The following is a 25,695-nucleotide window of genomic DNA, read 5'->3' as shown; positions in this document are numbered from 1 at the left end:
TGCCAAAGGTGCATCAACAAAGTATTGAGCAAAGGTTGTGAATAATTATGTTCATGTGATTTCATGTTTTTTTAAATTTTTTTAATAATTTTGCAAAACATTCTGAAAAAAACATTGTCACAGGGTATTGTGTATAGAATTTTCAGGACAAAATGAATTTATTTCATTGTGGGAAAAGTAAAGCCCGGTAAGTGGAACGCTCATAGCTGTGAAGTCATTCTCAGCTCCGACTTTTAATTTCCGAGATTAACGGAACGCGCCATAGCTGTCAAAAAATGTCTAAAAAATCAATTGATGGACTCTACATTACATATGTATTTTCTATTAAATAGTCAGATAGTTCAATGACATCGGTCCAGATGAAATCATATACGTTGAACATCTGTTAGTCCCAGGACGTCCAAACACGGCTGACACACAAACGGTCGCCTTCCACTGTGGTCGCACTTTTCTTCTCTTCCACTCAAGCAGATGAGACAGCGATTACGGATTGACTTTATACTCCTTTTATCCTCTTCTCACTGGATGTATTTCAATCATATTTTGAAAGTGCTAAATGTTCACTGTTTTTTCCTTGGAATGGTCCCCCTGCTTTTAGACCTCAGCATTCAAGGGGAAACCCACGACAGCATAGAGGATGCCCGTACCGCCCTGCAGCTGTACAGGAAGTATCTAGAGCTCAGTCGAGGAGGCGGCACCGACGAAGTCAGGAAGGTCCTGAAGGGCCTCTATGAAAAAGGCCGCCAGATGGACTGGAAAGTCCCAGACACAGATGCAGGAGACGGTCAAGGTAGCCCAAAAAGTACGAAATGATGTGTAAAGAACGTCGAATGTCAAGTCGCCTCAGGTGGGAGTGGAATGTGAGTGGACTGATCCCAATCTTCTTCCTCAAGCAGGTGCTGCTGTGTTTTCATCTGTGATGGGCCTCTGACTCACTCAGTGAGGAGGTCAATTGATGCCGCCATCTTACTTTTTGCACGGTGCTCGGAAAGTCCGCTTCATCGGCATTACATAATCGCTTTCACTCAACACTTTTAGCATTTATACTTTTCATTGAGGAAGTGATTGTGGGAACAGTAAGTCAAGTTGTAATTTAGGATGTGTCAACCTTTTGTGCTGGCAAAAGTCTTTGGCGCATGTAAATAAATAAATGTAACGTGCGCACCAGAAGGAATTTGGTTTGATGTGTGTAAAGAGAAAGGAAGACGACATCAGAGCCACAACAAATCCCTGCCTTGTATTAAGTGACCATTATGATTCTTATTTTAAAAGCAGCTTTAAACCTCCGGTGATATTTTGAAAGCAGTTTCTCTGTAGGTCTTAAGCTGAAAACATCTGATTTAATGTACAGTAATTTAAAAAAACAACTTTGTAATCAGCTTTATAATAAATCATTAGTGCCCTCTACTGGCTACAAGTTAAAAATATACAATATGTCAGTGGTTCCTAAACTTTGTTCACAAAGTACCACTTCAAAAAACACTTGGTTCTCCAAGTACCACTATAATGGCCAACATTAAAATACAGTAGCATAGTAGGCTTAAGTATTCATTTAAAAAAAAACTTTTTTTTCAAAAAGTATATTTAATATGTTTGGTTACTGTAACATTACATGTAGTTTGATCATAAACACTGTTTCTGAATATAGAAAAGTAAAACACTTATCACTTGATTCTTAGGTGTACCATTAGACAGAGGCCGCATACCACTACCAGTTTTCAAAATCACTGCATTATGTAATGACTTGGGTTTGTAGTGCCTAAATAGTACTTTTCGAATTTTTTTATTCAGTAATTTGAATTTATGTATTAAAAAAAGGCCACAACTTAAGGGTTTTTATTGTAATTTGTAACATTTAATGGCTCGAAATAACTCAAAGTGGTGAAGAATGTAAGGCGTTATGTTAAGAACTATTGATTGAAAATACAGGATATGTTCTACTTTCCCTGTTGGACATATTTACAAGTTCCATGTCCAAAATTGTTGATACTCTTAATATATTCAAGCATATCCGAATCAGAAATACTTTAATAATCGCCCAAAGGGAAATTAAGATTTTCAGCACAATCCCATTCAAGAGCAGACAAACATTACAGGGAGACAGAACAAGATCGCTGACGGGTCTGCTAACTTCCAGTGCCCCTTACAAAAAAGGTGAGAAACAGGTAAACGCTGGGGAGGGGGGGTTGAGAAAAAAAAATCGTCAGTCTAAGCCTGGGCCCCTGGAGAGGGGGTCCAGACTGAGGCCAAGGGGGGGAAAAAAACAAACCTCAGCCATAGCACACAAACATGTGTGTAAGAGGGAAACACCAAAGAACATTAAAAGAGCAGAGCTGATGCAACGAGTCACTTCTACACAGCCACAAAAGTAAAAAAAAAACATAACACTGTGGTGGCCTATGCGGTGTTCCACGCCATCGTCTGCTGGGGTGGGGGGAGCATGGCCAGAGACAGGAGCAGACCCAATAAAGCAAACAGGAGAGCCGACTCCACCCTCGGCCGCCCACTAACTCTCGGCCAGTGTTCAGTCTGCATGGATGAGCAAGGATACGTCCAAGGAGACCGAGGTGTCCGTTACCTGCTCATTCAGCCAAGACACTGTGAAGCTTGTCCGTCCCGGCGCAGCCCTGTCTCTTCATCCGCATCTCCTCCGGTCTCTCTATGATGTCTAAAGATCTAAATCTAGTTTTAGCACACTCTAGATTAGATCCCTTGAATGAAAAGTTAAGTTTTCTCCAAATTGTCCCATAAAATCATGGATACAAAATTATATATTTAACCGCTTCCTCATGACTTCAGGTGTTTAAAAAATAAAACTTAAGATGTCAAATTTAAAATATTCTCGATCGCATTCTATGACGTAAGTTTTTGCCAGAGCCATGCTCAGTGTGCTAGAAGAGGTGAGAGTTGTGGCCAGACAACACTCCCATTTTTATTCCCTTACCCAAAGTTTTATAAATCACGTGTGTAGAGCAAGTTGCTCAGTTGATTGATAGAAAGGATTAAAACTCAAGTGAATATTGCAAACCGTTTATTGGTAATAAATGAAAAGTGTGCCATTCATTGAGTGGGGCGAAAGAGCGCTGAGGGTGTTTGGGGATGATCGACATCTTTGGTCCCTTCTGTGAAGGTTGTTTGATGAATGAGTGAGTGGGAGACAGAAGAAAAGGCACTTAAGTTGTCTCTGAAGTGACAAGGACACAACTTGATCATACAAATAATAGTTACATAAATGTATTTACAGGGGAGATTACATTGCTCATACAGGATGTTGAAGAAAGGGGAAAGGCAACAACGGGATGAAAAGATAAATATTCCTACCATTTGGAATGTCAAACAAAAATACGCCCTATTTTTGAAGCAATGGACTAAAAGCTGCTTTCATCAACTCTCACCATGTGGCCCAACAACAACAACAAAAATACTTTGTTTCCACCCCCCCACCTTTCTCCAACAATGTCAGTCAGAAATAATAGTTTGGCATCTTGGCTAAATATAAGTGATAGATAAGTGTTTTGTTTACCATAATAAAAGATTAACTGAAGACTTGAAAAAGACGGGAACAATTTTCTAGCACCTTTAAAGCTTGCTTCAAACAATATTCCTCTTGTCGCGCAAGAACAAAATACATGCAGCAAGAAATATGGTCAACTTTGAAGATGATTTCTTGGACTTTCCCAAAATGCTCAAACTATATATATATACCCGGTATATAAAAAAAAAAGAATGGTGATGTCTCTACAAACAAAATGGTGCTCTTGTCCACAACAGTCACCAACAACAGAATTACAATTTTCATTTCAAAACTGAAAATAAGCGAAATCACCCGCTCACTTCTTTGCTTGATACCCACAATGAGGTATCAGACTCCTGCTTGCAACATCAAGGAAGTGCGTAGCTGCCAATTCTTTCTCTAATGTCCGCAAAAAGCAAGGTTCTATCCTTACATGGACATGACCTCTCCTAACCATTCCTTGAGAGACTTTTCTACGAAAAGGCAAACATGTCGTCGATGTTACAGCAAACGCGGAATAAGATGTTTGTTGAAGTGATGGTCAGAAGCCAAACAGCACGTGGACACTTGGTGTTGTGAAACTTCAGTTTTTCACATTATTCCACTAAAAATAAAAAAAATAAACAGCCCTCGTCTATAAAACTTTTGCGTGTGTTTTATTTACCATATGTTTGCCCTTTTGTCTGGCTAATTAGCATAGCTTAGCATTAGGACTACTCTTTGTGAAAGTGCCACAGCTTTTTACTCAGTCACAAACTTTACAGTATAGAGAAGAACCAACAAGCAGCAGCCTTCTGCACCAAGCTAACTTTAGCTTGCACCTTTTCTCCTCTTAGTGCTTTCTGACGACGAGGGCAGCGCTACCAAGAGTTCCGTGCGGGGAAGAGGAGAACCATCAAATCAAGACGCTGTTCAAGTCTAAAGGATGAACATGAAAATATGTAAACTTGGATTCTATTCTTCATCGAGAGGAGCGTGGGAGCTGGCCGGGACAGTGGGCGGCGGCCCTGGGAGTGCAGGGTTATTAGTAAAGGGGCTGGGAGAGAGCGGCGCAATTTTACCGATGTCAAGGGCAGGGCATCCGCGGAAGCCTTTGAGGCAACCCGTTGTGGGACGCTCGGTTTTGGTTGGACGAGGAGGTGGAAGGGCCCCTGTTGGAGTGCTGCTGCGGGTTGGAACCGGAGGGGCCGTCGTTGCCTTGGTAGCGGTGGCTGGCGCGCCCGGCGCTTCGATCGTGGTTAGTGCCGCCGTTGTAGCGCTGCTGGGCGCCTGAGTGATAGCCTTGGCCATGGAACGTACGTCTGTTGCCTTGGAAAATCTGCGGAGAAAGTCACAATTAGCCAGAAAAAAAGCACACAAAGTTTGAGTTTTAGTTTATTTGGAACATGCATGCATGCAACATGATACATCACACATGCATACAACATGATACATCACACATGCATGCATGCAACATGACACATCACACATACAACATGATACATCGCACATACAACATGATACATCACACATGCATGCATACATGATACATCACACATGCATGCATACAACATGACATCACACATGCATGCATGCATACAACATGACACATCACACATGCATGCATACAACATGACATCACACATGCATGCATGCATACAACATGACACATCACACATGCATGCATACAACATGACACATCACACATGCATGCATACAACATGACACATCACACATGCATGCATGCAACATGACACATCACACATGCATGCATGCAACATGACACATCACACATGCATGCATACAACATGACACATCACACATGCATGCATACAACATGATACATCACACATGCATGCATACAACATGATACATCACACATGCATGCATGCAACATGACACATCACACATGCATGCATACAACATGATACATCACACATGCATGCATACAACATGATACATCACACATGCATGCATGCAACATGACACATCACACATGCATGCATACAACATGATACATCACACATGCATGCATACAACATGATACATCCCACATGCATGCATACAACATGATACATCCCACATGCATGCATACATGATACATCACACATGCATACAACATGATACATCACACATACATGATACATCACACATGCATGCATACAACATGATACATCACACATACATGATACATCACACATGCATGCATACAACATGATACATCACAATTTCCAGTTTCTCTATTCAACGTGTTCGAAAAGGAGTAGGAAGAAGCGGAGCTTATTTAATCCTACCCCTGTTCCTTTACATAGCAGTTGCTAAAACTTTTGTTCACTTCCTGTTCTCAATTTATTCACAATATACTCCATAAGTAATAACAATAAATATAAATGAATAATAATTGGTGAAGTAAGTTATATTTCATATGGTGAGATGAGTAAGATTATCTAGAAAATGAATGGATGGATGAAATAAATTCAGAATGTTTATCATGGTTCTTCTTCTTTCTACTTTGTAAATACTAATACTAATAAAAGTAAATACTGTCATTAAATTGAAATACTTTGCTGGGGGAGTATTACTACCTTCATTGGTAAATGGTAAATGGGTTGGGTTGTACTTGTATAGCGCTTTTCTACTTTTTTTTTTTAAGTAACTCAAAGCGCTTTGACACTATTTTCCACATTCACCCATTCACACACTGATGGCGGGAGCTGCCATGCACGGCGCTAACCAGGCCCATCAGGAGCAAGGGTGAAGTGTCTTGCTCAAGGACACAACGGACGTGACTAGGATGGTAGAAGGTGGGGATTGAACCAGTAACCCTCAGATTGCTGGCACGGCCACTCTCCCAATTTAAATAGGCTGGCTGATATGGCCTAAAATCTATATTGCAGCCTTCTTCGATATATATCACAATATATTATTTGGTATACATTAGGGTTGTCCTGAAACCAATATGTTGGTACCGGTACCAAAATGTATTTCGATACTTTTTAAAATAAAGGGGACCACAAAAAAAGTAATTTTTAGCTTAATTTTAACAAAAAAATCTTACAATAATTAAACATATGGTTCTTATTGCACTCAAAGAACAATTTTAGAAGATTAAAATAAAAATTAAAAAGCATTAAAGACATTGGTCTTTTTTTGTTGCACTCAAAGAATGTACAAGTAAGTGTATATCTTAGTCTGCCATAATCTAAGATTAGGTTAGAATATAATAGAACATTTTACTGACATTATGCTTTATGATTGCCATTCCTGGTCTGTGCTTTAAGACAAATACAATCATTAGTAAATACTTAAAAACAAAACTATGGCTAAAAGTACATATATAAGATATGTAGCAGGTAAAACACTAATTGTAGGAATTTGTTACAAAATTCAGTCATATTACCTGTATTAGTTTACGTAACGTGGGCGGTTTTGACTCCGCTAATATTTGTCATCAAGCCAAGCAGCTGTGTGCGCGTCTACATGTGTATGTGCACAAAAGGAGTGCCGGTTAACTTTAATACCTGTCGATCTGACTGCTTGTTATTTAATTGTTAAGCGAAGTTTAAAGCAAAGATTGTAATACTTTACAACCAAACCAAACCAAACCCCCCCCCCTCCACACCCCGGATTGTAAATAATGTAAATAATTCAATGTGATGATCTTGTGTGATGACTGTATTATGATGATAGTATATATGATAGTATATATCTGTATCATGAATCAATTTAAGTGGACCCCGACTTAAACAAGTTGAAAAACCTATTCGGGTGCTACCATTTAGTGGTCAATTGTACGGAATATGTACTTCACTGTGCAACCTACTAATAAAAGTCTCAATCAATCAATCAATCAGTTTGGTGCTAAATGAACCACAACATTAGCGCCACAATAAACATTATGCCGCTACTGGTCCAACATGTCCTTAAAAAACACAAAACATTTTAAAAAGCCTTGTCTAGCTGTTTACTGACAATTCATGTGTAAAAAACTTTTACTGCAAATTAATATTGTCTCCAAATATCGGTTATCGGCCTCCTTGACTACGTACTAATAGTCGGTATCTGTCCTGAAAAAAACATATTGGTCGATCCCTAATTAAAAGTTCTGTGGCCACCCACTTTTTTATCATATATCGTAAATATCGTACAACACCAGGCGTTACCAAAAACATGTCAGCAAATGAACATTTTATTTGAATTCAATTTCAACTAATTATACATTTGTACAATTACTTTATGCATATATGGTAATCAATTTATATTCCAAAATAATCTCTGGTGTTCCTGAGTACCACTAAATGAAGTAAACATACCTCCAGTAGCACGAAATCAATGACTTCATTGTGGTCGGGGTGTTTATTGACCACAAATAGGACGCGCTGTTATTTGAAAGCAGGCAAAACATTGTGAGAGGCATAATATAATGAAAAAAGTTGATGCTAATAACGAATAAATACTCAAAGATTTGCCTTTTTATGAAACTATTTCATGAAAAATTACATGACGCCACACTACCGACATATTAAAAGAATGTTAAGAACAATATTGGTTGTTTTTTGTACTTGAAGGCTGCTGTTTAAGTGTATTTTTTTTTTTTTTTTAACTAACAATGATAGCACAAGAGACATGAATCATTTTTAATCTGGATTTTATAGCTGCTGGATGCCACGCCTGATACTTCAAATGCAGCTATTGCCACCTTGTGGACGTAATAAAAAGCTAAATTAGGAGGTTACACAGAGCCACAGTTTTGAATGCTAATGCTAATTTATTGATCTCTTTGCATTAGAAGAACAGGCACGTTAATTGAATAGATGCGCTAGTTGGAGCATTTACACTAAGTCAAAGTGTCTCAATGGGAGCTCACCTGCTTGGCTGGTGGGGGGCGGAATTCGCTGGGCGGGCTCTGAGTGGGAGGAGGACTTTCCACAGCACTAGGACTGGCCACAGAGGAGGACGTGGAGCTGCAACGGGATCGATCAGAGTAACCTGTGTGGGGATGATACACTGGAAACAACACAAGGAGTCAGCGATTCATCACCTGATTTAGGATCAATAAAGAGGCAATACAGAGATCTTATACCCGATCCAAATTGGGAGATGCTTGTCTTCAGCGGCTCCAGATGGAAAGTAAACTTGACAGCTTTGCCGAGGTCCTCGTCATATTTGCGCTCGCTCACAAAGTGCTGCCAAAGACCAAACATAACGACAGTTATGATGTTCAGGTGTGAAAGAACACTCGCAGTCATTGAGTGAAGCACCTTGATGTCAGCTCGCAGTTCAGTCAGCTGCTCCTCAGACATGGACGCCGACTGGTCTGTCAGTCTTCTGAGCTCCTCGGCTCTTTTCTGTCGGCCGTTTAAAATGAGTACTGCAACACAACAACAACATGATTAAATACGTACGTACATGCAGGTTTTCACGCTCTCTAACAGCAGTAAACATGTCTTTTGATTCTAATTTGAGTGCTTTAAAGCAAGGGTTGTTAAACTTTGACCTCGGGGCCCAACTTGTCTAAAATAGAGAGGCCCGGGACCCACTCAAATATTACCACTTAGTCATCTTACTCTTGATTTTAATCATATTCAATAATCATATCTACCCTGCTTAAAGTTTACAACCTTGTCAAATGATATGAAAGCATGTGTTAATCACAACGATTATTATTTATTTAACAAATAAACCTGAGGTTTAGGTCAGGCTGATTAGAAAAATAAATACTAACCAAACATAATACATGTGGCACTCAAAAAAACCTGATAAAAAATACATTTAAATATAATTACGTTGTGCTAAAATACATAAACTAAATTGGTAATGAATAGGTTTCTTAACTAAACGTCAATAAAATTACGGTAATGTGCAAATGAAAATACAACATCTCCACTTCAGTCATAATTTTTGCGCTTAAGAAACTTCTCTACGACTTTAGCTCCAGACTTCTGTTTGTTTCCATATTGTCAATACTGCCACAAGCTGCGGAAAATTGTATTACAATAGAGTACACTTTGTCTTTTTGGCGGTCCCCTATGGGGCGCTCCCGGCCCAACAATGAGCCCTATAGTTAAGAAACACTGCTTTAAAGGGTGCTCACTCGCTTTGGATGGGATTTGACTACATTTCCTTGACTATAGAGAACATTAGTGATAAATTAAAACTTTTTTTACATATCAAATAGGACAAGACAATCTCTCTGAATGTTCTAAACTCCCGTTTCCATGCTGTATTGAGCAGATTAGTGCTTTCTGCAGACATGTCGTGCACTTGATTTTGGCTCAACTGCTTTAAGGTGCAATTAACTTATAAAAAGAACACCGGCATGCTTTTGTTACCATTACTAGTTTAAAAACGTTTTTCTTCTCAAATACTAATTAACAGAACATGTACAAGTCTAATTTTTTTTTTTTTTTTTACAAATACTAATTATCGTAAGTTGCAGTACCACTGTACTGAGGCTATGACTTTAAAAAAAAAAGTTTTAATCTTTTTTAGTCACAAACGTCAAAGTATGCTAAGGGGTTAAACAACAATCCCATACAGGGGAAAGAATAAAATAAAATAACATGCAGCTTATAATTGAACCATTCCCCTGCCCTTAGGGCAATTCAATATAAACCAGTAGGTCAGAAAGATAGTTTATCTTCACTGTGCTGAGTCAGACAATTTCTGCGTAATGCACAAAGGTGCATTGGCTTGGGAGAATAAACCATGTTTTTTTGAAAAATATAAATTTTATGGATGTCGGTTTACTTTTCATTCACTAATTGCGGGAAGCCCATGTAAGTAACTTTTTAATGGTCGGATTCAACTAACCTATTATCCAACTTTCTGATCTGTCTCTTAAAGTGATGCAGGTTTAGTCCAAAGTACAGCAGATATCTCTGGTAAAGAAAAGCTCAAATATCATCATGATACAGTGAAATGTTCTCACGTGAATCTCCTACAAGCTCAGTAAGCACACAAGAGCTACTCAACGAATTTAACTTGGCAAAAAGAAACATTTCAACCCCAACTCTTCTTTCCACTTGTCACACTACTAGACACAGTGAACGGCCTATTTTCAATGAAGCCGTCCTAAAAGTCCATATGAATTTGTCTAACAACTTCTGGAGGCTTAAGACCGGAAAGACAGTAGAAGCCCAAAGGGGAAAGTTTGGCAGAGTAGACTTGAGAAAAGCTGCTTTTTCTGTTTTCACTCAAGCACTCATCTTCCTTCACTCGCTTGCCCCTGCATCAAGTCGACACTGAGCCTCCCTCGACACCCGACACCATTCAATTTTTCCTGGAACACTCCACACTTACAGAACAGAGTGAGACAGAATGGCCTACTTGGGCAAATACGCAGCCTGTCATGACGCACGCACAGGTATGCTGTAGGTATAAGCAGGAACCCTTGAGGCACCACTCTGCGTCGGAAAAAACAACTGGAACTTGCTCTTCCACAACAATCACTTTTACAAGCTTTCTGGAAATATTTTAGGCCCCCGCCCCCTCCTCTTCTTGAGGCATAAAGAACTGATCTTTCCCAGGTGGTGTGCGACATTTAAATGACAGTACTTACTGGCCTCTGCTTTCACTTTGTCCATTTCGGCAAACAGTGTCACTTCTCTGTCCATTAAGCTGCAAAAGAAGAGGACAGAGGACTTATTTATCTTTAATTAAATTACAAAGCAGAATTCCAGAAACATGTATCCAGACACAGCTGTGTGCGCACACACAGACAATGCGATCAGTTAAAAGGTTCTTTTGCAAATTAAAGTTGTTTGAAACCTGACTCTGAAGTCATTGTTGGTCTTACAATACTTAGTTTTTTATGATAAAGCAAGTTGCATTATATAGACAATTCATACACAAGGCAATTCAAAGTGCTTAACAGAAACAAAAAAATAACAGAAAATTACAAGAAGGCAAAAATAACAATTTTGAACAATTCCAAGGTTGAGACATGATTTTAAGAGCATAAAACTGAAACACAGTCCCATCATGTATTTTGTCCTGATGAGATGTTGAAAATAAGAAAGAAGGAAAGGGATACTTTGGAGGTGGATTACAAAAAAAACATTGCTTACATTGCTTCCATGGCATTTTAAGATAACATATTAAATTACAACAGGAATTTTTACAATTTTAAACCATGAATTGTTTGAAAAACATTTGAGTTGGCTTAACCTCTTAAATTTACAGCCATAGTACCAGCAATTTAAGACTTATTTTAAATGGTATAGACAAGTTCAAACCAGTTATCAGGTATGTTTAAATGCATCTTCACAGCAACAAATAAATCCAACCTCATATAAATACACTATTACAAGTAGAAGTGGTCAGATTTGACATGTTTTTCATAATACCATTTTTTAACATCAGGCAAACGTCTCAAGCAAATTGACGTAAAAACAGACCAATTACTGTTAAATGTGAAATATCTCGCTGGTCCAAGTATACTTGGGCTAAAAACTTGCCAGTAAGATTTACGGGGCATTTTCACATTCAACACAAGTAAACACAGCCAGCCAGCCCTATAAACAAAAGTAATCAATGACACACAATATTAGCATTAGGGATGTGAATCTTACGACAGTTCATTCGATTCCGATTCTTGGGGTGACAATTCCTTTCAGAATCGATTCTTGATTGAAACCAATTGTTACATTATATTATTTAGCATATCCAGAGACTGAACTCGTAACTGAAACTAACAATGTATTCCTGGAGAGCAGCAAAACGCTCAAGCCTATTCTAGGGTTAAAATGTGTGCACAGAGTACAAAAAATATGTACCGGTACATGTTTGCAGGTCTGTAGTAGTAGTAGCACACAGGGCCTTCCTGCCCTAAACGCAGAACACGCGCTGTGCATAGGGAACCCGCGATCCAGGGGGGGCCCTGTTTTGCTTGAAGAAGTACATGTAAAATGTCACTTATTGAGTGACAGGGCGCTTCTTATGAAATTTTACAGCAAAGAAGTATTCCTAGCTGCTTCCCGCTTTGTTACTGATTGGAAAATTCCTCATTTCGTCTGCAATAGTGTTTGTTTTGCAAAGCAGTAAGCACAGGGTTCAAATCCCTGTTGAAGTTGTTGCTAGGTTGATACATTTCTGTTTTAATGATGTAAACATTTGTATTTTGCAGTAAAAACATATATACACATATTATATATATACATATATATACACACACACACACACACACACACACACACACACATATATATATATATATATATATATATATATATATATATATATATATATATATATATATATACACACACATACATACATACATATTTCAAAAAATGTGTTTAGGTTTAAAACATGCATCTAATTAAATCCATGTTTGATTAAAAAAAAATATATATATAAAAGCTGTTTAACGTATATTAAAAAGCAAGAAATAAAACTCTAAAGGGGGGCTCAAAATAAAATACGATTCTGGTCAGGGCCACAATTTAGCCTGAAGGAGCCCTGGTAGCAAACATGCTGCGTATAATCAAGCACATAAAATGTTATTAGTAGGGATGCAACAATAAACGGTAATAATGATGCATGGTTAGAATTTTCCTCCTCTCTGAGCTGCCACCTTACCGTGGTAGAGGAGTTTGCGTGTCCCAATGAACCTAGGAGCTATGTTGTCCGGGGGTTTCTATGCCCCCTGGTAGGGTCTCCCAAGGCAAACAGGTCCTAGGTGAGGGATCAGACAAAGAGCAGCTCGAAGACCTCCATGAAGAACACTAACAAAGGACCCAGATTTCCCTCGCCCGGACGCAGGTCACCGGGGCCCCCCTCTGGAGCCAGGCCCGGAGGTGGGGCACGATGGCGAGCGCCTGGTGGCCGGGCCTGTCCCCATGGGGCCCGGCCGGGCACAGCCCGAAGAGGCAACGTGGGTCCCCCCTCCAATGGGCTCACCACCCATAGCAGGGGCCATAGAGGTCGGGTGCAGTGTGAGCTGGGCGGCAGCCGAGGGCAGGGCACTTGGCGGTCCGATCCTCGGCTACATAAGCTGGCTCTTGGGACGTGGAACGTCACCTCGCTGGGGGGGAAGGAGCCTGAGCTAGTGCGTGAGGTGGAGAAGTTCCGGCTAGATATAGTCGGACTCACTTCGACGCACAGCAAGGGCTCTGGAACCACTTCTCTTGAGAGGGGCTGGACTCTCTTCCACTCTGGCGTTGCCGGCAGTGAGAGGCGACGGGCTGGGGTGGCAATTCTTGTTGCCCCTCGGCTCAAAGCCTGCACGTTGGAGTTCAACCCGGTGGACGAGAGGGTAGCTTCCCTCCGCCTTCGGGTGGGGGGACGGGTCCTGACTGTTGTTTGCGTTTACGCGCCAAACGGCAGCTCAGAGTACCCACCCTTTTTGGGTTCACTCGAGGGAGTACTGGAGAGTGCTCCCCCGGGTGATTCCTTCGTTCTACTGGGGGACTTCAACGCTCATGTTGGCAGCGACAGTGAAACCTGGAGAGGTGTGATTGGGAAGAATGGCCGCCCGGATCTGAACCCGAGTGGTGTTCTGTTATTGGACTTTTGTGCTCGTCACAGATTGTCGATAACAAACACCATGTTCAAACATAAGGGTGTCCATATGTGCACTTGGCACCAGGACACCCTAGGCCGCAGTTCCATGATCGACTTTGTAGTTGTGTCATCGGATTTGCGGTCTCATGTTTTGGACACTCGGGTGAAGAGAGGGGCGGAGCTTTCTACCGATCACCACCTGGTGGTGAGTTGGCTGCGATGGTGGGGGAGGATGCCGGACAGACTTGGCAGGCCCAAATGCATTGTGAGGGTTTGCTGGGAACGCCTGGCAGAGTCTCCTGTCAGAGAGAGTTTCAATTCCCACCTCCGGAAGAACTTTGAAAATGTCACGAGGGAGGCGCTGGACATTGAGTCCGAGTGGACGATGTTCCGTGCATCTGTTGTCGAGGCGGCCGATTGGAGCTGTGGCCGCAAGGTGGTTGGTGCCTGTCGTGGCGGTAATCCTAGAACCCGTTGGTGGACGCCGGCGGTGAGGGATGCCGTCAGGCTGAAGAAGGAGTCCTATCGGGTTCTTTTGGCTCATGGGACTCCTGAGGCAGCAGACAGGTACCGACAGGCCAAGCGGTGTGCGGCTTCAGCGGTCGCGGAGGCAAAAACTCGGACACGGGAGGAGTTCGGGGAGGCCATGGAAAAAGACTTCCGGACGGCTTCGAAGCAATTCTGGACCACCATCCGCCGCCTCAGGAAGGGGAAGCAGTGCAGTGTCAACACCGTGTATGGTGGGGATGGTGCTCTGCTGACCTCGACTGCGGATGTTGTGGGTCGGTGGAGAGAATACTTCGAAGACCTCCTCAATCCTACCAGCACGTCTTCCTATGAGGAAGCAGGGCCTGGGGAATCTGTGGTGGGCTCTCCTATTTCTGGGGCTGAGGTTGCCGAGGTAGTTAAAAAACTCCTCGGTGGCAAGGCCCCGGGGGTGGATGAGATCCGCCCGGAGTTCCTTAAGGCTCTGGATGTTGCGGGGCTGTCTTGGTTGACAAGACTCTGCAACATCTCGTGGAGATCGGGGGCGGTACCTCTGGATTGGCAGACCGGGGTGGTGGTTCCTCTCTTTAAGAAGGGGAACCGGAGGGTGTGTTCCAACTATCGTGGGATCACACTCCTCAGCCTTCCCGGTAAGGTCTATTCAGGTGTACTGGAGAGGAGGCTACGCCGGATAGTCGAACCTCGGATTCAGGAGGAACAGTGTGGTTTTCGTCCTGGTCGTGGAACTGTGGACCAGCTCTATACTCTCGGCAGGGTCCTTGAGGGTGCATGGGAGTTTGCCCAACCAGTCTACATGTGCTTTGTAGACTTGGAGAAGGCATTCGACCGTGTACCCCGGGAAGTCCTGTGGGGAGTGCTCAGAGAGTATGGGGTAACGGACTGTCTTATTGTGGCAGTTCGCTCCCTGTATAATCAGTGTCAGAGCTTGGTCCGCATTGCCGGCAGTAAGTCGGACACGTTTCCAGTGAGGGTTGGACTCCGCCAAGGCTGCCCTTTGTCACCGATTCTGTTCATAACCTTTGTGGACAGAATTTCTAGGCGCAGTCAGGGTGTTGAGGGTATCTGGTTTGGTGGCTGGAGGATTAGGTCTCTGCTATTTGCAGATGATGTGGTCCTGATGGCTTCCTCCGGCCAAGATCTTCAGCTCTCACTGGATCGGTTCGCAGCCGAGTGTGAAGCGACTGGGATGGGAATCAGCACCTCCAAGTCCGAGTCCATGGTTCTCTCCCGGAAAAGGGTGGAGTTCCATCTCCGGGTTGGGGAGGAGATCTTGCCCCAAGTGGAGGAGTTCAAGTACCTCGGAGTCTTGTTCACGAGTGGGGGAAGAGTGGATCGTGAGATCGACAGGCGGATCGGTGCGGCGTCTTCAGTAATGCGGACGCTGTATCGATCCGTTGTGGTGAAGAAGGAGCTGAGCCGGAAGGCAAAGCTCTCGATTTACCGGTCGATCTACGTTCCCATCCTCACCTATGGTCATGAGCTTTGGGTCATGACCGAAAGGACAAGATCACGGGTACAAGCGGCCAAAATGAGTTTCCTCCGCCGAGTGGCGGGGCTCTCCCTTAGAGATAGGGTGAGAAGCTCTGTCATTCGGGGGGAACTCAAAAGTAAAGCCGCTGCTCCTCCACATCGAGAGGAGCCAGATGAGGTGGTTCGGGCATCTGGTCAGGATGCCACCTGAACGCCTCCCTAGGAAGGTGTTTCGGGCACGTCCGACCGGTAGGAGGCCACGGGGAAGACCCAGGACACGCTGGGAAGACTATCTCTCCTGGCTGGCCTGGGAACGCCTCGGGATCCCCCGGGAGGAGCTGGACGAAGTGGCTGGGGAGAGGGAAGTCTGGGCTTCCCTGCTTAAGCTGCTGCCCCCGCGACCCGATCTCGGATAAGCGGAAGAAGATGGATGGATGGATGGGTTAGTATTTTCGTTTTACAGTGACGTGCGGTGAACTATACACCAGGTGAGGCAAAGATACTTTTGGAGGTTTTTCTTCTTCTTTTTTTTTTAACTTAAATTCATATGTGTAGCTCTAATCATTAGGTTGCACATTAGAATAACAAGAAAAATAAAGGATTTATTTGCTTTCATAAAAACATTATCATAATGATATTATGATATGATAAATGGGTCCAAAAAGTATTTGATAAAGTTGTTATTAAATACTTTTTGGTCCCATTTGGTTTTAACAAAATAAATCAAGTATTGTGAGTGTATCTTACCTTTATGTACTTGTATCTGAAGCAGCAATAGCTATCCTCCATGAAAACCTACTTTGTATGATCACATTCATTTTGTCTTAAAGTCCAGTTTAGAGAAGTATTTCATCTTGGATACAGTATATAATCCTCCATATTGGCAGACACATTCATTTGATTTAATGTTAGTGCAAGCAATTAAACAATATTTTTACATCTGACAAAACACACCCACAAACGCTGGTTTACTCTAATAAAAATGCCATGTTTGTTATAAATACAGTTTTGAAAAAAAGGGAAAAAAAGGCTGGCTTCCGCTGGAGAAACATGTGTCTGCTCGCACTTCTCCCAGTGTGGCGAGTCAGACTACTGCTAGCTTGTTGTCACTTATTCTGCAGCCGAGTAGTCGCAAGAATGATCTCTGGGATCACTAGCGCCCTCTACCACCATGAGGCGGGAGAACTGCGTGCCTCCCCCAGTGCGACTTCGTAGCCCTTTTATGATTGCTCAGCACAAGAAATACGTTACACACATACAGTTGACAAAATACACTGTACATTATATACCTCAGCTAACTAAACTATGGAAATGTGTAATATAATTCATATAGCAATACAGTCTCACTGCACAGCAGGCCAGCAGTTAGCAGAGTCACTGCGCAATCCATGGTGAGGCTCAACTGGCTGCTGACTCACTGCAAGTCTCTTCTCAGTATTTGAACGGCAAATGTGAAAATTCAGCGATTTTGAATAAAAATATACTAAAACTGGTGAAGTTAGATGGAAAATAACTTTATAGTATAATCACTGGATACATAACAATTTAATTAATTTTTTTTCTTTTTACATTTTTTTTCTTTCCATGATGGCACGTGAGGCACTGCCTCACCCGCCTCTCCTGACTGCACGTCACTGCCGTTTTAAATTAAAAGGATCAACAAAAGAGATTGATAACTGCACTTTAACCGAGTGGTGTCAGCTCGCTAGCTTAAATGCTAACATGAAAACAGGAGACATTAATGTCTTTCCCCTATAAAATAAGAACATACCCCAATCTAAACTTATATGAACACATTACTGTTTGAGCGACTAAGATATTCAATTGTGCATGTTGAACTCAAAAGCAGTGCTTTCTTACTATCTCTCATCTCAAAATGATCGTTATTTTTTCCAAGAAAAAAAGACTGAGGTGTTTTTATGGTGTGTTCAAGGACAGCTGAAAAGAGTATGATGTCACAACACCCGCTAGAAATAATAAATAATATTCCTTTTATTTGTTACGCATTCTTCATTTAAATAAATATTAGCCATTAAAGCAGATAAAATACTAACGCTAAAACATTATCTCAAGAAACACAAACATGCAAAATAGTGGGTTTTCTAACAGACATTTTTTTCTTCTAAATAATAAATATATAATGATAACCAGAATCATTTTGGTCGCGATAACCATAATATAAAATGTTCATATTGTTACATCCCTAGTTATTAGACAAAAGAAAACATTACATTTCAGGGGATTAAATAAATCACATCCAATCATTTTCTGTACATGCTCACAGCTGGAGCCTATCCCAGCTGACTTTGGGCGAAAGGCTGGGCATGTAAACAAACTATTCACACTGTCCCTGAGTGGGGACTGAACCCACAATGCCTGCATGAAAGTCAGGCGAGTGAAGCACTCTGACCTGGATTAAAAACGGATTGACAAAATAATAAATGTCATAATATTTGCCTTTCTCTAGTTCAATATTTAAACAACTGCTAATGTCGCAGCCTACACCTTTATTTGATGCTCATTGTCAAACAGATGGGACTCAAAGTTTCAACATCCTTTCACAAGATTAAAAACAGTTGTTTGTTCGCAAAAAGCTTATGGATACTAGCTTTGAGAGTCCCATTAAGCTAACCCATTTAACAAAAACAGGAAGTTGAAACTTGCCAAAAAAAACAAAGCAGTACTAAACTCGAAACTTGTAAGAACCTAGACTTTCAAGTTTCATGGCTACATTTTGTAACACTGTCAAGTCAAGTCAAACTTTAATCATATAACACATCTATATTGCTGCACAGGGCGCATACGGCAATAAAAGCAGTACAACGGTGAATATACAATAAACAGTAATAAAATGACAACAAATTTGAGTTAAAACTGTTGAGGTAAACAAGATTAAACTGGACAAACTATAGACAAAAAAATACTTCAACGCTTACTTCACAGCAATTTACATGAATATTTTTCTCTTATTACGCGGTAGCCTCCCTTCTATGAAACATTTCTAGCTGAAATAAGTTTACAAGTGTGCGCTGACAACTCAATATGCCCACAATGCATACGATGACAGTCATTTTGGGAAACCCTAAATTGCACAAATGTTAAAATGTGAAGATACCAATGTATCAATGTCTTGAAAGATATGAAATAGGGTTTTGAACGGCGGATTTTACACACAACCATTGTCATCATGTGGTTTACATTCCCCTTTGTTTAGTTTTTGAACCATGAATTATTGAATTGTTTTCAAATGTACACACCTGCCCTGAAGCTCAGCAAAGGCCTGTTTCATTGTTTTGACAGAGGACTCCATCTCCTCCTTCACCACCATCCTGTAGCGAGTCAATGAGGCGGTGCATCGCTGCAGGTCTTTCACAGAGCGGTCAATGTTGGGTGCTAAGGGGAAACAAAGGGAACATCATTAAACACTAATACAAATGGTTTAAGGGAACATTATTTTTTCCTACGTGAAGCAGGATTCCTCATTATCTGGCCTCTGTTCGTGATGTAACCAAATAATTTTTGGCAACAAAACAGCTGAAGTGATTTGGGGGCCCTCCACATAAAAACAACATGATCATGCTGTTAGAAACTACCATGCAAGCTGCACATTTAAGCTTCGCAAGCCCGAATGAGTATCACTGGTCCCAACGTTTTTACGGCAATTCATTGAAAGTCAGGAACATTAAACATTGTTTAATAAAGTGTAAGCCATTTTTTGGAGATCATTATTTTGTTATTGCAGTCAGAGTGGATGTGACGCGTAGCGCTATTACTGTGAAGACCTCAAGTGTGTGACTGGTGGGAAAAAGACAAGAGCTTTAAAGTTGACGGTGGCCATGTTTGAACAGGACAAGACTTGACTTTTAAAAAAGGCCTTTTCTAGTTTCTACCTGCCGAGCTTTCACTAGATCTTACCAGAACCTCGATTACAATAGCTTACCATTTGGAGCACTTTATACTCAAACTTCATAAATAAAAATGAAAGACTCCCAGACAACCAATACAGATACATAGCCAACATTTCAACGTCAATGGCATTAATCGAAATAAGTAATGCATTGCAATAAATTGCAAAAAATGCGCTGCTACAGTGTTTATGGATTTAACAAAAGAATTTGACACAATAAATCATAATATCTTAATAAATTACAACGGTATGGCATCAGAGGGTTGGTCTTGAACTGGGTAAGAAGCTACCTAACCAACAGGAAGCAATACGTGAAGATAGGAGAACAAACGTCTACAGAACTAAAAATAAATGTTGTGGCATACCTCAAGGATCAATACTGGGACCACAATTGTTCAATCTTAAACGACATTTGTAAAGTTACAAAGGACTTAAAGTTAGTATTATTTGCAGATGACACAACTGTGTTTTGTTTAGGAAAGAACACACAAGCTAATACAAACAATAACAGAACAAATAAATTAAAAAGATGGTTTGACAAAAACAAGACAATCTTTGAATCTCTGTAAAACTAAAATAATGCTATTTGGTAACAGAAGAAGGGAAAAATCAAACAAATACAAATAGACTACGTAGATATTGCGAGGCTAAAAAAAACACATTTTTGGTGTAATAATAGATGATAAAATAAACTGGAAATGTCATGTAAAAATATACAACAAAGCAGCAAGAAACATGTCAATATAAAGCTCCTACACAAAATATGTTCTGGACCAAAATACAATCCATATTCTCTACTGCTTGCTAGTGTTATCATATCAGAAATATGGGGATAGATATATTTATGTGGAATTGAATTATGGATTGGATTAAGCAAGTAAATCAAACAATGTACTAATATGACCGACTTCAAGAAAGTTTTCAAACTACAAGTGTTTACAAAGTACAAAGAAGAATAATTATGATAAACATCTTGAACCTATAAAAAATAAAAAATAAAAAAAATAAAATGTATCTCCTAGGTGAACCATAAATTACTTACCGGTAACTATTTTTGAGAACTTTAATTATTGTGTATATGTTTATATGTCTAATATTTAATTTTGTATTTATTAAAATCTGTTTACTTACTAATGGTATATTCATTTATTCATTCACTGTTCTGTTGCAGAGAAAAAAATGACATAAAAGAGCTATGATATGAATAGGGGTAGGATTAAATCAGCTGTGCTTTTTCCTACTCCTTTTTGGATGTGCTGTAATGAAACAACTGGAAATATGTGATGCATTGCATTGTATTTGTATTGTATTGCATGTTCGAAATAAACTGAAATTGAACAGAACTTGTGATGAAAAGTCACACTCTCCACTTGCATGCTGCACGGACAGTAGTTATTGCTGTATTGAACATACTGTATGTTCGCTGTCAGTGACAGATAGGTTGACACCTTGGGTAGTTTTAATAGAAATGGTTTGTTTTGTTCTCGCCTTCTCATTTCCTACGCTCCACTTGGATAACTCTTCTTCATCTTTATAAAAACCTTTCATAACGGAGTCAACAGGTTTGTTTTGGTTTGGAATGAAGTCTGCTCATGTGCAGTAAGTAGCATTGAATAGTCCATTGCATGAGAAGAGTCAAAGAGCTTTCAAAAATGATCATGATTGATTAGGCATTTTAGTGTATTTTGAAGTGCACACATTAAGACAAAAAAGAATCAAGAAGAAAGACGCAACGGTCTGTATTTGCCTAATGGTAAGCCTCCACCTGGCTGCAGTTCCTGCCTAATACCCCAGCTGGCACCTGAAATATCTTCTATTAGCTTACGCGTGGAGAAAGATTTCTTATTACCAATCTTCTTGCCACCAGACGACCTTTGCTGACTTTGTTCATCGGGAAGTACATGAGATGAGTTTTGGCGATGTGAATCTTGGCGGTGCCGTGTTTTGTTGCCTTTATGTCCCTGGTGAGTACTTGGTCCCAGCTGAGAGGGGGGACTGTCTGCGTCTGCACCCGTGAGAGCTGCAGAGATGCACATGCTCTTTGAACTGGTGAGCTTTTATGGAATTAAAAAAACAACTAATATAAATGGAACAACAATATACACGTTTACCGGTGGTTTCAGACGTGATCGGTTCAGAGTCCAGCTCTGATGCATCCAAGGACGCAGAGTCCAAGTGTTCACTCAGGGAGTCAAGTGACTCTCCATCCACCGCTGATCCATTGTCATAGAAGCCATTGGTTTTGTCCTTACACTCCTCAAGTGGTGTGGCCTCCGATGGGCCAGGTTCTGTTGAGGCCTCCTGCTGGGGCTTGGGCTTCTTTTTCTTATTTGGCTGGAGGTCAAGATATCAGTGTCAGAGCGCTTTGTTCTGTTTTTCTTTTTGTTAGGTGACAACCTGCACCACATTAACAGGAGGCGCAGGAGCGGAGCCCAAATGAAGATTTTACAACCAATTGAATCAAATGGTGCAAGAACAGTGTTTAACAACAAAATATATGTTTTTTAAATTATTCAATTTAAGCAAAATTGAGTGTATCACAAACAGCAGAGGCGAAGTTGTCAGTTTCAACAACAGGTAGTTTTTGGTCAAAAGAAAAACAAGACATCACATATGGGAAGTTGAGCTACATCTACATAGACCTCCACTACCGAACCGAAACAGAGCTTAGAAATATTTAGATGTTCCTACTCCATTAAAAACAAATCAACAGTTTTCCCACAGCAATTTAAGATTTGTCAAATACCCACCCATAAGTCTTAGTGTCTTGTGTAAGTGCAATCAACTTTTTAATTCAGTTCTAATGCATTTTTTATACTGACGCAAGTATGAACAATGCAGCGGTACTGCATTTAATACCTACCTTCTTTTTGCCAGTGACATTCCACTCCTTAAGGATTTCCACTGCGCTACCTGCAAATATGTTAAGCAAACAATTACGCTGCACAACAAGATTAAGCAGATTTTATACACAATGTCTCTGAATGACTGGTGTTTCTATCAAGATGTTGACTATAAAAACAAAAAAAGGAGTCTGACGTATGAGGAGAATGTTTCAGTGCTAAACATAGAACAGGTATGTGTAAGAAACCTCCTTCATAAATGTGAAGTATGCCATGTGGTTAAGTATTGCAATTATGCCGGCGAGCACGTCATAGCAGACTTACGGTACTTCCAACCATTCAATCACTTTGCTGCGCTCAATAAATGTGGCAACTGTCAAAGTTTGTTTACATTTCTGATGCCTTCAAGACATTACTACACTGAGGGTTTTATGGGAAATACTAGACAAATTAAAATTCTGTTTAGGGCCTCAATTTACAGATCAGCAATGGCCCCACCGAGATGTCGGCATACCTTCTAAGAATGCTTGAACCGCCTTGTCAACGCAGTTCTCAAAATGCTGCAACACCAGAACAATCTCAATGTTGCTTTTGTTGGGGACAACTGCCCGGACGGCGTTGATCTGCAACAAATAAAACGAGTTGTGTGCACACAAATCACAAGGTTCATCACAGGTTTCAAATCATAGGTTAAAAATGATGCATCTATTGACAGTCATGTTTTTTTTTTTTAATAATACAAGGTTTTTATGTATATCTATTTATTTAGCACAATATCCGCACACATATTTTAAGGTTACAAGCACCCTCCATATACTAGCCATTTAAGAGAACCCTATTTGGGCAAGCACTAAAAGTGCTCCAAAGCCCATAAAAACATTACACGCCCCTCCACCTCTGAATAAAACACGACTTCCACTCTGTTAAGGTTTTGCAGTGCGTTTTAATTAAATTCCTTTTGAACGGCGATGCCAGTTCAAGACATTAAAAAGGAAGCAGACCATTCTTCAGTGTGTCTATAGATATTTTCATTCATCCAAGTCATTGTAATCTCAGTGCAGTCAATCGATTAGGTTTAGGCCTTGAGCCTAAATCAAACAGCACTTAAGGACCTAAAAAGTCCAATATAATGGGTGCTGCTGTTGGTTAAAACAAATCCAAAAAGAATCCAAAAGGACTGTGAAATTCCCGTCTTACCTTCTCCTTCATCCTTTCAGGCGGCTCTCCTTGGGACATGACCATCTTTGAGCGCGTGTCAAACACCACCCCTGACGCATCTACAATGAGCAGAGAACAACATCAAGCTCCAGAGTCTGTTCGGCATTTCCATTACATTTGCAAAACAAAACATGTTGTCTAAGTGCACAGAGATTATGTGAGCCACGGGTGTCCAAACCTTTCCCACTGAGGGACGCATTCAGCATTGAACAATACAAAAAAGCCCGCGCACGCACGCACTCAATTGTCCTATTACTTTTGGTCCCTTGAAAAAGAGGCCGCTACGTATTAAAGAGCTGTATTTTCTAAACCCTTGCACCCATTTGGATGAGAATACTCTCAAATTACAGCTGACAGTCTGCCCATATTGATTACGTTATATAAAGACAGCCAAAATAAAACTTGTGTCACTGTCCAAATATTTCTGGGCCTAACTGTACATTCATACACACACACATATATGTACATACATACATACATACATACATACTGTACATATGTACACATCTTTATACACAAACACATACATAGACACATATACATATAGCAATTTGCGCACTATTGACTAGTGATGTACTGACAATTCGGCTGTCCAAAATAATACTTTAACCACCAAAACCGGTTGTTGTGATGATGTATCCTGGCGGGCCGCGTCTTTTCCTGGGCACGCACACGAATGACATGGTGTCCTGGGCACGCACACGAATGACATAGCTCGCCCATAGATGACATAGAAGTTGCACCTGTGTCGCATTTCGGTTTAGACTGCAGTTACATTTGAAAAGATCAGATTTCAATTGGATTCGGACTACCTCCTGATGTGGCCCAAATCTGACGCGGAAAATCCGATTTTAAGCACTTTTTAGACTCCCAAAAAATATCCAATCTCTGCCACTTGAGGGCAAAAAATCATACATGGTGTCCTGTGCAAACGTAGCCCTGAAAGCCATTTCCTTTAAAATGTGAAAAAACACAAAACAAACAAGACAGCTGAGAGTGAAAGGAAAGTCCAAAGTTAAAGCAATCATTTACTGATATGGTTGTTTTTACTGGAACTGAACATAGGTTAATGTCACCCAGTGACCGTACACGTGTACAGCCAGGTACTTTAACTGTTACACTCAGACCTTTACATTTGTAAAACACTTAATTATTGCAAACCTCCAAGCACACACTCGGACACACACTCACCCTTTTGGTTCTTCTTTGCCATGTTGTCAGCTGCAGGTTCACACAAGCGTAGCCACAAAATGATTAGATGGCAACTTCCTCGAGACTGAGACAACTTCTTAGATGTGTTAGAGCTGCGGTTTCAGTGCAGGAGCCACAGCTTGGAGAGAAAGGTGGTCCTCTTTCTCGAAAGGTTTTGTTGAGACAGAGAAAGTTATAGCGAAGCTCCACACCAGGGGGTTGGGATTCTCTTCCTGGTGCTCCACACAAATCTGTGCAGGGAAAAAGCACCTAGGAAATAAGTTAAATGTAATTTTATGAGTAATACAGATGGATACATGCCAAATTCCTGTGTTCGGATTTAAAAACAATAAAAAGATGCCATTGAACTGTTGCTTCCTGTCCTGGAAAAAATATACATTTAATATTGTCCTTATTACTTATCTAGTCAGCCTTGGATAGGGCACATGACGTTTGTTATTACAAGCATTATTACAAGAAAAGATGTCATGCGTCACTTGGAATAATCTCTCTGTCAACTGAGTAAAGAGATGTCGTGTGTCACACCTGTGGAACGCTTT

General features: G+C 40.8%; 2 protein-coding genes across 5 annotated transcripts in view; one reads left to right on the top strand and one right to left on the bottom strand.

Moving 5' to 3' along the window:
* Window positions 1–1,170, top strand: part of pan2 (poly(A) specific ribonuclease subunit PAN2) — a 32,213-nt gene extending 31,043 nt beyond the window's left edge. For 2 of the 3 annotated variants that reach the window (XM_061984066.2, XM_061984073.1), the window contains exons 25-26: window positions 599–802; window positions 894–1,170. In XM_061984066.2, the coding sequence (XP_061840050.1) occupies window positions 599–802; window positions 894–931 (242 nt within the window). In that variant the 3' untranslated portion in view covers window positions 932–1,170. The remainder of the gene's footprint in view (window positions 1–598; window positions 803–893) is intronic. The other variant, XM_072913738.1, reaches the window with a different exon arrangement.
* Window positions 1,171–3,014: 1,844 nt separating this feature from the next.
* spats2 (spermatogenesis associated serine rich 2) overlaps window positions 3,015–25,695 on the bottom strand; it is a 28,046-nt gene continuing 5,365 nt past the window's right edge. Inside the window, exons 2-13 of one of the 2 annotated variants that reach the window (XM_061984096.1) lie at window positions 25,136–25,405; window positions 23,924–24,003; window positions 23,241–23,349; window positions 22,747–22,796; window positions 21,995–22,217; window positions 21,733–21,903; window positions 19,234–19,369; window positions 11,055–11,113; window positions 8,755–8,864; window positions 8,577–8,679; window positions 8,361–8,500; window positions 3,015–4,832 (exon numbers count right to left, since the gene is read on the bottom strand). In XM_061984096.1, the coding sequence (XP_061840080.1) occupies window positions 4,581–4,832; window positions 8,361–8,500; window positions 8,577–8,679; window positions 8,755–8,864; window positions 11,055–11,113; window positions 19,234–19,369; window positions 21,733–21,903; window positions 21,995–22,217; window positions 22,747–22,796; window positions 23,241–23,349; window positions 23,924–24,003; window positions 25,136–25,157 (1,455 nt within the window). In that variant the 5' untranslated portion in view covers window positions 25,158–25,405 and the 3' untranslated portion in view covers window positions 3,015–4,580. The remainder of the gene's footprint in view (window positions 4,833–8,360; window positions 8,501–8,576; window positions 8,680–8,754; window positions 8,865–11,054; window positions 11,114–19,233; window positions 19,370–21,732; window positions 21,904–21,994; window positions 22,218–22,746; window positions 22,797–23,240; window positions 23,350–23,923; window positions 24,004–25,135; window positions 25,406–25,695) is intronic. The other variant, XM_061984106.1, reaches the window with a different exon arrangement.

The sequence above is a fragment of the Nerophis lumbriciformis genome, linkage group LG01 (genome assembly GCF_033978685.3).
Source record: "Nerophis lumbriciformis linkage group LG01, RoL_Nlum_v2.1, whole genome shotgun sequence".
NCBI lineage: Eukaryota > Metazoa > Chordata > Actinopteri > Syngnathiformes > Syngnathidae > Nerophis > Nerophis lumbriciformis.
This window is presented reverse-complemented; position numbering and strand designations above follow the sequence as displayed.